The sequence below is a fragment of the Toxorhynchites rutilus genome, chromosome 2 (genome assembly GCF_029784135.1).
Source record: "Toxorhynchites rutilus septentrionalis strain SRP chromosome 2, ASM2978413v1, whole genome shotgun sequence".
NCBI classification, from domain to species: Eukaryota; Metazoa; Arthropoda; class Insecta; order Diptera; family Culicidae; genus Toxorhynchites; species Toxorhynchites rutilus.
This window is the reverse complement of record NC_073745.1, coordinates 49,884,228-49,897,284: the sequence shown is the minus strand read 5'-3', so window position 1 is coordinate 49,897,284 and position 13,057 is coordinate 49,884,228. Positions and strand designations below refer to the sequence as shown.

General features: G+C 39.2%; 1 protein-coding gene across 5 annotated transcripts in view; it reads right to left on the bottom strand.

The window, feature by feature from the left end:
* The window catches only part of LOC129771151 (phosphatase Herzog), a 178,004-nt gene that overhangs the window by 16,358 nt on the left and 148,589 nt on the right, over positions 1-13,057 (bottom strand). For all 5 annotated transcript variants that reach the window (XM_055774561.1, XM_055774556.1, XM_055774560.1 and 2 more), the window contains one exon: positions 12,824-12,977. In XM_055774561.1, coding sequence (XP_055630536.1) covers positions 12,824-12,977 — 154 coding nt within the window. The remainder of the gene's footprint in view (positions 1-12,823; positions 12,978-13,057) is intronic.

The window sequence follows — 13,057 nt, the reverse complement described above, 5'->3', positions numbered from 1 at the left end:
ATTTTTTTTTGGGAAACAGATATATGCAATTTTCAACACATGTTCGTTTGTTTTGATCAGTTTTTGTTTTACGGTGCTGCCAGAATAGTCTTTACAAGGTAAGTGTACAATCGTGCATTATTTATATTAATCATGTTACAATTTACAATGCAGAACTTACTTCCAGCGTATAAAGTCTTGTCCAGTTAGAATCCGTACGCGTTGCACATTTTACAGCGGCACAGTCAGTGGCCGCTGCAAGAAAGTTTTTACAGCGGTTTGTTTACAAATGTTTCCTCTTCTGGTGGTAAAAGTTTCAAATTTTTTCGTGCCGTAAGTCCGGAGTTATTCCACATGGAAGACAGAAGAAGAAAATTAATCTTGCACACCCACGTTGACAATCCAACGTGGTCGGGTGCGAAGATCGCGAAACAGTTGGATATCGCTAAAACTACCGTATGTGATGTGCTCAGACGATTCCGCGAGCGGAACAGCGTGGACCGGGCGGTTCAAAAGAAGCGTCGAAGCGGAACCTACGATCGTCAGCTGAATTGGAAGGTGTTGAGAACCGTCAGAGCAAACCCTGGACTGTCCGAACATGATATCGCTCAGAAATACGGTGCCGCTCGTAGTACCGTTCGACGAATCATTCACCGAGCTGGACTTCATTCCTACAAAGCAATCAAGCAACCAAATAGGACGATGAAGCAGAGTCTAGTGACGAAAACTCGCGCTCGTAAGTTGTATTATCAGGTACTAACGAAGTACCATGGATGCCTGCTCCAGGATGACGAAACTTATGTAAAAATGGACTTCGGCCAACTTCCGGGACAAAAATTTTATCTTTCCACGGCACGAGGCGATGTCCCCGCCAAATTCAAGTTCATGTTCATGGACAAATTTGCCAAGAAGATGATGATCTGGCAGGGTATATGCACCTGTGGTGCGAAGACGCCGGTTTTCATCACTACAAAGACCATGGATTCGAAATTGTACAAGGAAGAGTGCCTGAAGGAGCGTGTGTTGCCTTTCATAAAGGCACACAATGGTCCCGTTAAGTTTTGGCCTGACTTAGCGAGTTGCCACTATAGCCGGGAGGTTCTCCAGTGGTACCGCGACAACGGGGTGGATTTTATCGAGAAGGAGTTCAACCCACCAAACTGCCCCCAATTCCGCCCAATTGAAAAATATTGGGCGATTATGAAGCGGAAGCTAAAGAAGACCGGAAAAATGGCTCGGGACGCTGCAGGGATGACCAGATTCTGGAAAAAACTGGCCACAGAGGTCGACACTGCCGCTGTGCAACGTTTGATGGGAGGAATCACCAGAAAAGTGAGAAGTTTCATCAGAAATGAAGAAAAATAATTTTAAGGACATTTTTTTGTAAAAGTGCAAGAATATATCTTTCTTTTGGTTGATCACTCTTTTTTGTATGTCATTCTATCTCCGAGATATAAATGATTTCTTCCGTACGGATTCTAACTGGACAAGACTTTATTTCAGTGGCTGAAAATGAATAGACAGACAAATCACCAGCAGTTTGAACGACTCGTTGAACCAAGAAAAGCGAATGTAAACAATGCTCGAGGTTCTTGTGGAGGCAGTTCAAATAGAATCCCGGTTAAGGAAAATTGGGAGAAATTCAGTGAGGAGCTTAATGCACTGAGACCATCAATGCCTCTTGGTTCAGAATGGCAGAAAGTAAAGGGTGTGTCACATCAAATTGCATCACGGAAAAAACGCTGTAGAAATTTAATTTTTAGGAATTATATCTTCAGCTTTCGCTTTAAAATCAGATAAGAGTGTATAGATCACGTTGGCCATGCTTCAATGTAAATTTTTCGTAAATTTGGAAAAATGTCGTCGAACGAAAAAGAGCGTCGTGAATTAATCCTGTGCACTCATTTCGAGAATCCGGAGTTGTCACATCGGGACATCGGTAAGATGCTGGGAATCGTCCAATCCACGGTCAGCAGAGTACTAAAACGATACTTCGAGAACCTAACCATCGACCGGAAGGTGAAGAACGGCAAAAATGGATGCTCCGTCAGTGAAAAAGATCACAAGCGCGTAGTTAAGCAGTTTAGACGTGATCCGAGAAGTTCGGTCCGGGATGTCGCCAATAAGCTGAATTTGTCAAGTTCATTCGTCCAGCGGACCAAGCAGCGGGAGGGCCTGCGTACATACAAGGTTCAGGAGGCTCCTAACCGCGACGAAAGGCAAAACATGGTGGGGAAGACGCGAGCCCGGAAGCTGTACACCGAAATGCTGACGAAGCCGCATTGCCTGGTAATGGACGACGAAGCCTACATCAAAGCGGACTTTCGTCAGCTGCCGGGCCTGTTGTCCTTCTCCGCAGAGGACAAATTCAGCGTTCCGGAGGAGATTCGCAAGCAGAAACTATCCAAGTTTGCCAAAAAGTACATGGTGTGGCAAGCGATCTGCTCTTGCGGAAAGCGGAGCGCCCCCTTCGTGATGACCGGCACGGTAAACGGGCAGGTTTACCTTAAGGAGTGCCTACAGAAGCGCTTACTACCACTATTGAAGCAGCACGAGGGCCCGACCATCTTCTGGCCGGATCTCGCTTCGTGCCACTATTCAAAGGACGTGTTGGAGTGGTACGAAGCCAATGGGGTCACCTTCGTGCCAAAGGAAATGAATCCGGCCAACGCGCCGGAGCTTCGCCCAATAGAGAAATATTGGGCGATTATGAAGCAGGCCCTCCGGAAGAACCAAAAGTTGTCAAATCGGAGGCGGACTTCAAGAGAAAATGGATTTCTGTTCAAAAAAAACTACAACCTGACGTTCTACAGAACCTTATGGACGGGGTAAAGAGGAAGGTACGAGCATACGGGCTTGGGCTCGAAGTATGAATAAAAGAAAATGCCAAAAGTTGTTTAATAGTTTTTATTTTACTGTCTAAAATTTTCAAAAGGATCGGTCTACTGGGCAAATTTCTACAGCGTTTTTTCCGTGATGCAATTTGATGTGACACACCCTTTAAGCGTTTCTTCTATGATACATATAACTCCATAAGTAAATTTTATCATTCTTTGAATTACTATCAACCGAATTTCCTACCTAAAAATTTCTTATTCCTGCTAGCGTACATTATTACGTGTTACTTTTGTCAGAAATTTTCTTTTTAAATGCTATACTATACCAAGCTTTCTATACCATATGCTAAAGCTGAAATGTTTTGCAAAACAATAATGGTTCTTTATAAATTACAGATTTGGATTGATATGATATAGAATGTTAAATGTATTGAAAATATCTTCGCTATAAAAATGTAACGCACAGACATAACTTATCAGTTAATTCTAATTTTAAACAAATTTTTGGTCATTCCAAAGTCAAAAAAATCTGAAACTTCGTTGAAGCGATTGCAGCAGACGTCCAGAGGATTATTCATCCCATATAAGGTGCGATGGTTTGAACGACGGAAAAAATCCACTTGACGCGTCACTCGAAGAGGAATGTTGAAGCGTAATTTCCCAAGTAAGTCAACACAATCGACGTGGTTTGTCAGAACATCAAATATGAGCATACGTTGAAGGAGTATTCGTCTGCTTGATAGTGTCGGTAGGTCGATCAACATGCATCGGCTTTCATAAGATGGCAGGATCGTCCTATCCCTCCAGTTTAGGCGCCTTAGAGCATATCGAACAAAATGCTTTTGAATCCGTTCGATCCGGTTGATGTGAACAGCGTGATACGGAGCCCAAACATGCACTCCATATTCTAATACACTGCGCACAAGTGAGCAGTACAACGTTTTCAAACTATACACGTCCTTTAAGTGATTTGTGGTGCGCTTCAGGAATCCGAGTATAGAATACGCTTTGGCCGCTACTGCGGCGATGTGTTCAGTGAATCTCAATTTGCTGTCGACAAGTATTCCAAGGTCCTTTACTGTGCTGGTACGTTTCAAAATTGTGTTTCCCATTTTGTAGTCGATAAAAAGCGGAATACGAGAACGGCTGAAAGAAATCACATAGCATTTGTTGGCATTGACTTCCATTCCATTTAATCGGCACCATTCCAATAGCGACTCGATGTCCATTTGAAGTGCGTAGCAATCCAGAGTCGATGTAACTACTCGGTAGAACTTTAAATCGTCAGCGTACAACAGCTTCTTAGATTTTAGCTTCGTGCAGAGGTCGTTAATGAAGAGAACAAACAGCAAGGGTCCGAGTATGCTGCCTTGAGGAACTCCGGACCGTATATGAACAGGATCAGAGCAGGAATCGCCTATCTTAACGAAGGAGATGCGGCCCGTGAGGTATGAACAGATCCATTGTGTAAGCCACTCTGGAAGTCCCATACGTCCGAGCTTCTCAACTACCAAAATGTGCGGTACCTTGTCGAAAGCTTTGGCAAAGTCCACATAGACAGCGTCAACTTGCTGTCGCTTCTCCATTTTGTCTAGAAGAGTCGATACGTAGCTTAGCAAGTTGGTAGTGGTTGAACGATTCTTCATGAAACCATGCTGGTCATTGGAAATGATGCATTTGGTAGACTGATAAAGTACATCATGCACCATGGATTCGAAGACCTTAGGCAGACAGTTGAGAATGGAGATCCCTCGATAATTTTCGACATCATGTAGGGAGCCAGATTTATGAATTGGTTTGATTGAGGCGCACTTCCAGAGCGTAGGAAAGCTCTTCTCATTGAATGAACGGTTGAATAAAATACTTATGGGTAGGGCTAGGGAATTTGCGCAATTTTTAACGAAGAACGGAGGCAGTTGATCAGGACCAGGGCCTTTTGATCCATCGATGGATTGTAGTTTTAGCAACACCTCATGGGGCGAGAAACTCATCCGGGGTACGTTGACATTATATTGCGGAATAGTGTTCAGGTAGGTTTCAGACAAAGGTGGTGAGTTGTTACTTGACACACTTTGAAAGAAAGACGAGAACATATCTGCAGATTCTTTTGACGTACTGGCGGTCATTCCTCGGTATCGTACGTTTTGTGGTATTCCTTTTATCATTTTCCGGTCGTTTATAAATTTCCAAAAATATTTCGGGTTTTCTTTCACACTATCTTCGACGCGATGAATATAGTCACGAAAACATTGTGCATTCAAAGAGTTGTATTGCGCCTCTATTTCATGCATTTCTGTTTTTCGTAACTCGTTCCTACATTTGAAAAATCGTTTCCTAGACTTGCGAAGACGATTTCGGAGCTATGAAGGGTAAAGGAAACACTAGCACACAACAAGCGAGAATTTAGGGCCACAGATGGTGGCCCAATACAATAAAGCTATTGACGCCGCTACAACAAGAAATCGTCGCTAAAAGAAAATTATATGCAAAAAAAAAATTGTTTTGCTAAAAAAGTGAAATTCATGCGTGACTCCTTACGGAATTCCATCGATTGCAGTTGTGAGAATACATGAAAAAGTTCATTTTCCAATAATTGTATTTTTTGTGAAGCAAATTGTTCCATGATGTCGTTTTTATTACATATCCATTTATGCATTACGCCTATTAAGTTTCATTCGTTGAGGGAATATCAGTTTTCGCCAAAACATAACCATATCAACACTTTTGGAAATATAGATATTTATAATTTTCATAGCAGATGTCTCAAAAAAAATTGGCATCCTTTCTATAGTGCTTTGCGAAACATTTCAAACTCGTTTCAAAATATTTCTGTTCCACCACTGACATTCGAGCAGAGTAACGAGTCGAGCTGTATTCCTCGATTTCTATAATTCTAGATTTTACTCGGTGTGATAGTGATAGTGATTGTATCGAATCCTCGATTCGATTTCTATAATAGGGCCCATTGTTACGCATCTATCACTAATAATGAAATTTTATTTTCCCTGAGATAAGCAATTGAATAACTGTAAAATGTCAAGCGCTATCAAGGTGCCTTACATTACATGGCGTTTGTTCAAATTCTTTACTTACACAGAAAATATGTAGAATTTGAAAATTGTTCCATTCAATGAATTAATCAAAATACAAACAAATGATTACTAAGCCAACGGTAGTCCCACGTCAACTTTGCGGTTATATCATAGATATAACCCACCCCTTTTTGTTATGAAAAAAAACATATTTCCGTAAATATGTTGAAACTTAGATGTTGAAAAAAAATTCGAAGTATCTCGAAAAAGGATGCTATGTTCAACACTATGAGCTTTTTATTAGAATCTCTAGTCATATTATCGCAATACTATATACTAGGACAAGTTGAGATTCGAAAAATGAACTGTAATTTTTTTTCTGAAATTGGTACATCCTGGAAATGTAATTGATATTTCGTTTAAGTTTTTTCGTCCAAATATGTAAGAAAAAATGGTCTTCAGTCATTCAAAATTTAATTCATTTTCATGTTTTTCTCTAAAACTTTTCTTCCTCAGTGTAGATGGTTTTCGAAAAAATTTAAGTTCTCTACAATTCGTTCTTATACGGGTATTCAAACAACTTTTAATATTTTTTAGAACATTCTGGCCATTGTACGAATATAAACAGACACATAATTAAGTAGTGTGATATTCCTAGAAATAAAAATTTGTACCTAACGATACAAAACAAAAACCAAGCTTGTACAACAGTTTCGCTAAGAATAAAAACCACAAATGTGCACTCAAATTGCGTATAAAAATCTGACGCAGTATAGAAGTATCTGACGCGTAAAGAAGCAGACATAAATCGTTAGACCCTTAAATTCCCTACAGAAATATTATTGCTTTACGTTGTGCGATTTTGTAGGCAGTTCTCCCTCCAATCACAAAAACAGCACAATAAAGATCACAATCACCAAATTAAATAGCGTTCCGAAAAAACAGCACGCAAACCATTTAAGTTGAAAAGAAAGTTCTGAAACATGGTGAAAATAAAGGACCATTTTGCGCCTTAGTCCTTGCCTCTCAAACATTCATCAACTGCCCACCGTGCGTTCGATGACAACCTCCCGCTGTGGATCGCCTTGCGAACTGAGGTAAAACGAAAATGAGCTCTTATTAAATTGGGGCTAAAACATTGTCACCCTGGACCTGAGATTGGAAAGCCGAGAAGAAGTTCCGCAAAATGTTGATTGCAAGTGAAGGTTAGAAGAAAAAAAACAATTTTGCACGTAGATCAAACACACTTATTGATATTCGAGACGCACCTCTCGTTGTTGTAGAGCGGCGGCGGCGGCGGCGGAGGAGGTGCGATTTACGATTTGTCAGACGCAGAAGTGGCAGGGAGCATTACGTGGCAGGCATCCGATGCGAATTGCGGGTGAGTCAAAGTGAATCAGCTCGAAACAGGGAAAACGAATTTTCTTGTTCATCTTTTATAGAAGTCAAATGATCACAGCGGGAGGAGGGAAAAGAATGTTGGAATACATATGGTCGAACTTTTGATGTAAGAGAGCTTTCATGAACAGTTCCGAACAAATCTGTGTTATAAGGAAGCTGGCAAAATGAAAAAAAAAACTGCAAATGGGTAGCAGCACCAGTGAACTGCTTTAAGGTTAAGACGTTTTACGACTTTCGAATTTCCCCTATCCTCGATAAGACTTTTTCCACCCCCATAACAATATTTCATCATTATCCACCGGGTATGCGAAGCGGAAAAAAGTGGGGAGAGGTGACAAGGCTGCGCCAGTTATTGCCCCAAGATACGGATGTCTGTAATCTGGCGGGGCGAGAAAACGCTCGTTATCCTGCGAAGTGCATACTTTCGTCTAGTGCGGTGTAGGAGCAGACGAATTAGTCATAAAGACGCCGATTGTGTTTCGCAGCCGACTCTGGAAAAAGGGGAATCCAAATCGAATGAAGTGTGTGGATATACTACTAGTGGAAGTTTATGGCGTGTATAGAAAACCGAAAAAAAACTGACATCAAATTCAATCACCCAATAGAAAGTTATCGCATAAATATCGCGCCCTTTTTGGAGGCACCAGCAGTGAGCAAGACAATGAATCATTTTACGATGGTGAACTTTTATGTCCGAGTTTTCGGGTGAAATTAGTGCGCTGATTATTGCTCTTCTATTATTACTATGACTTACTCGAGCAAATAGTAGCGAAAGAAATACAAAATCACGGCATTTATATGCTTAACTCAAATAAAATATTTGAAATTGAAACCCCGCCTGTAAAAACATTGGATTTTGTTTTCGTAATTATTGATTGTATTTGTTTTGACCGGTTTCGCGACATGCAGCCGAGCATTGTTTTTCCTTCAGTGCACGGCTCAAACGCATCAATTGTCGTCGGTAGAGATGGGAAAAACAGTTAACTTTGATGAACGGTTCACTCACTAACCGTTCATCTAAGTGAATTAGTTCTTTTGAACCGTTCTTTCGCTCTTTCGTTCAGCGATATTATACCAGGCACAGACATACAGCTGTACTTGCGTTGTAAGTAGTGATCCCCGATTTTTGAAATTAATCGTTCATCAGCTAATCGAATAGTTTTCAGCAGTTCGTTATTCGGTACGATTAATCGGCCCAAATAATCGATTAATCGCCACACTGAGAGAAATAATTAGTTAGATTATTAATATTTCTCATTTGCTAGAAAGCCATATGGAATCAAAAAAGTGTTCATTCCGCTAGAAAAACAATTATTATCTTTTACTCACCCCTAAAGTCGTAAACGAAGCTCAATTCACGTTGACGGCATTGAGCTTCGTTTACGAACTTAGGGGAGCGTCAAAGATAATGATTTGTTTTCAGGATAAAACTGCAGCGGCCGTACGTTTTTTTCTCTCTGAGTTTGGATCGATTAATCGACGTAAATTATTCGTTCGCTTCGATTATTGGTTGTGAGGTATTCGTTCAATTAATAATCGATTTCTGTAGAAAGTATTCGATTAATCGATTAATCGAACGATTATCGGGGATCACTAGTTGTAAGAGTACAGCGTTGTACAGGTACTATCGTACCATGACAGACATACTTTGGTTGTACATTGTACCATATGTCAAACTGACAATCAGAATTTTTCCAATTTTCAACACATACTTCAATGAAAGAGGTTTTTATTCAGCGTCTAAACTATCAAACACAACAAGCAAATTTCCAGTCTGAGTTATTAACTCAAGAGAAAGTCAGAGAAGAGAATGTTTGCCAAGTGTTTTGATTCGATTTGTTCATGCTACCCACCACTAACCGTGTATGGAGTTGCGCACAGTACAACTGTATCCATGTACAGCGGTAAAATAGGTCGGTACAGGTACAGCGATTGTACCGAGTTGCTTGCATGGTTCTAGCGATGTAAATGGTGACAGACATACAGTTTTCGAAGTACAACGCTAGTACAGTTGTATGTCTGTCATAAGTATTAAGAACAACATAGAATGTTGGCTGGAACCCAACATCAATAGACAGCAGCATCAATATTGATATCGTTGGATTGGATAGTGTACGTATGGGATTTATATTTTTGAAATTTAGTGGGGAAAGATAAACTGCTTCATTAAAAGTCGCAAACTGTATGTGAAAATATGTTTATCGGTCGACAAAAGTTTATGTAATAATTTGATGCGCACAAAATATGTGCAATTTTTCATATTCTCTTTTTGGACAAGACACAGTTTCACGCAATAGGCCAAACAATGAATTGAAAGCAACAAAAAAACTTTTTTCTCAACATACCCACACTATAAAATTTTATGTTTACTTAATCCATGAGTCGCCCCAGCTTCCCCCAGATTATTTTCTGATAATTAGAAAGTATATGATATCTAATTTAATTTTTAACCCAAAATTGAGAATACATTAATAAAATAAACCCTGCGTTACACGCATTTTGCTCATAAATGACAAATCGTTTTATTTTCCTTACAAGCGTTCTCGTTATATTTATCCATTCCGCCCAGCGCAAATCAGTTCAGCTGCACTCGTTCGTTCGCAAACAATTTGCCCGCAAACACTTCGTTCTCAAACAGTTCGTTCCCAAACAGTTCACTCTCAATCAGTTCTTTCCCATACAGTTCACTCGCAAACAGTTCGTTCACAAAAACAGTTCACTCTCCAACAGTTCACTCTCAAACAGTTCACTCGCAAACCGTTCTTACGGAATCAGTTCGTTCACAAACCGTTCGCTCGCAATCAGTTCGTGGGGAGAACTATCGTTCTTTGAAATAGAACGACCGCTCGTTCACTCTTTTCGGCGAACTAGTTCTTTCGTACCGTTCGTGAACGGTTTGCCCATCTCTAGTAGTCGGTAGAGGTCTCCCGTAATGGATTCATTCGGTTTTAGCAGCTCAAAGTACACAACACCCAGCTGGTCCCACCAAATAGACAGCAGAACCTTCTGGCTGTAGATATTCCGCGCGGCCGTCGATGTTGATGCATGGCCGGGGTTTCCATACGTTGCCTGACGTTAAGGATCGTCGTAATGGACCCACTTTTCATCGCCATTAACTATTCGATGCAAAAAAACCTTTCTTTTATGCCGTTGGAGCAGTTGTTCGCACGAGAAAAAAAAGTCGTTCGACGTCTCGTGATTTAAATTCATATGGCACCCAATTTCCTATCTTTCGGATCATTCTCATTGCTTTTAAGTGATCGGATATGGTTTGCTGAGCTACTTCAAGTGTATTTGCAAGTTCTTGTTGCGTTTGTGACGGATCTTGATCGAGTAAAGCTTCCAATTCTTCATTTTCAAACTTTTTTGGCGGTCCATTCTTCGTTCTTCGTCTTCCAAGTCAAAATTACCACTTTTAAACCGTGCAGTCCACGTCTGACACGTTCGCTCAGTTGGAGCATGGTCACGATAAACTTCCATCAAAATGCGACGGCTTTCCGCAGCTTTTTTCTTCATATTGAAGTAACGGAGTAACACTCCCCGCAAAAACATCCTCGTTGGTACGAAATTCGACATATTCGAAGTGGCCAATAACTATGTTGTTTACGTTTCAACTTTTTGACATAAACTGAACAAGACGCGCAATAACAGTAGCTTTCCAACGAATGTCTGGAAATTTGATTCACTGGAATAATATTCATGTTACTGTTGTAAAACCGAAGAAACATACCGGTACACCTAATAGTTCATATGGTCTCGGAATCAAGGGCGCTATATTTTTTAATATTAGTTTTTCGTTTTTGAGTTATGATTTTTCAAAGTTAACGCTGGTTCGAAAAATCATTTTTTCTCCTTTTTTCCAAAAATACCCTTTTTTCAAATTCATAACTATTGAATCACCGGACCAATTCAGATGATCGATATATCAAATTAAAGTCAAGGAAATAATCTTCTTTGAAAAACGGTACATTTGCAAAAAAGTTGGATTTTGTTAGCATGTTAGTAGCAACTAGTGTCTAATTTATACATTTTCCATTATCAATTATAGACTAATCGTTTGGGGTACTTTACAGTAACCGTTTCATTCGAACAATTGGCATCTTGGGAGTTTGTAGCACCATCTCAGATTGCAGTGAAACGTTGTGAGTGTGAAGTAATTAGTCATTTAATCCCTCGAACGACAATTTATCAGTCAGCACTACTCTGGTAGACGATTTAATTTTCTTAGTTTTAAGATGAGGGATTGACATAGAAACTTACTGTTCATATTCACTCAATTCAACACAGTCATTATCACTTTCGCATAGAATATCCCCCATTATTTTAGCCATATCTGTCATTTACGGTAATCAGTTTGTTCAGGAAAGTATGACGAACGAGAATCGTTATTTCCGTTCAAGGGGTTAAGCAAGTTTGCATGCTTAAAATCCCAAAAAAATTGAACTACTTTTTGAAAAGCGCCAACATATTTTTCTTAAATTTTTATAAAAATTTCGAGCTCCAAATCAATATGATCTACAAAATGTTGGTTAATGAATAAAATGTAGAAAAAATTTCAAATTTTCTTTAAAATGTAAACAAAAAAAATAAAACATTTACATTAATTTTTGGTTTCTTCAATTTAAATTCATTTTCCTCAAAAGGTATTTCTTAAAATTCCAAAAAATAAATGATCAGCTCATTAAATAACCAACAAGTCATTTATACGTCTAAAGATAGGCACTCCTATAACTTTTTCATGTTTGAAAAAAAGGAATATTGAAAAAAAATCTAATCTAAAAACTATAGGCCTAACCTAACCTAACAAACTTTGCTCAGAGAATGTAATGTTCAAGTTTTCAATAAAAAAATATCAAACAAAAGTTTAAAAAAATACGCTGAAAAAAATATTTTAAAACTTTTTTGAATTTAGAAAAAAATATATGAATAATCCATACAATAACCAGCAAGTCATCCATATATCTGGAGAAGGGGACCTCTACAGGAAAATAATTTTCCCAATAACAACTTTTTCATGTTTTGATTGAAAAATCACAAAATTACAAAGTTCCATATTCTAACGCTATCTAAATTTTTGTCGAATACATTATGTAGATCGGACTCGATTATATACACTTGGATGGCAGCGAAAATGGTCATGTCAAATTTCAAAAACCGACCATGTACATTTTGTTTGTTGGCCCAACAAAATTATCTGTGAAAAGTTTCAGCTCAATCGGACATAATTTAGGGGTGTCTCAAAGCGTTCAAAGTTTAGATTTTTTGATCCTCGAAAATCTTCTAAGGGGAGAGTAAAGGAAATTTGGAAAATCGAAATTTTTTTCGATGCCAAACTACTTGAAAATGCATGATTCATCGAGATCAAAACTTTGAGCGCTTTGAGGCACCCCTAAATCATGTCCTATTGAGCTGAAACTTTGAATAGTTCATTTTTTTGGGCCAATAAACAAAATGTACATGGTCGGTTTTTGAAATTTGACCATTTTCGCTGCCACCCTAATAGTGGTGTACGAACAGTGGGATGAACGTTTCGAGACTCAAACAAAAACTTAGAAACTCCATAAATATACTTACAGCATTGTCCGGATGGAAAATATAGCTAGCAGGTGAATTATCAACAATAACTATCTTCTGCAAGTCCCTCCCTAGTTTGTTCAGATCCTTCACATAATTTCCCATGTGATAGACGCACGATTCGCGAAACAATCGCGCCCGGAACACGTTCCATCTAAAATAAAAAGGAAGTAAAACAATGAATTGAATTCGCTTTCTCTGTATGTGTGTACGTGTCCCGGATTTGGACTAACT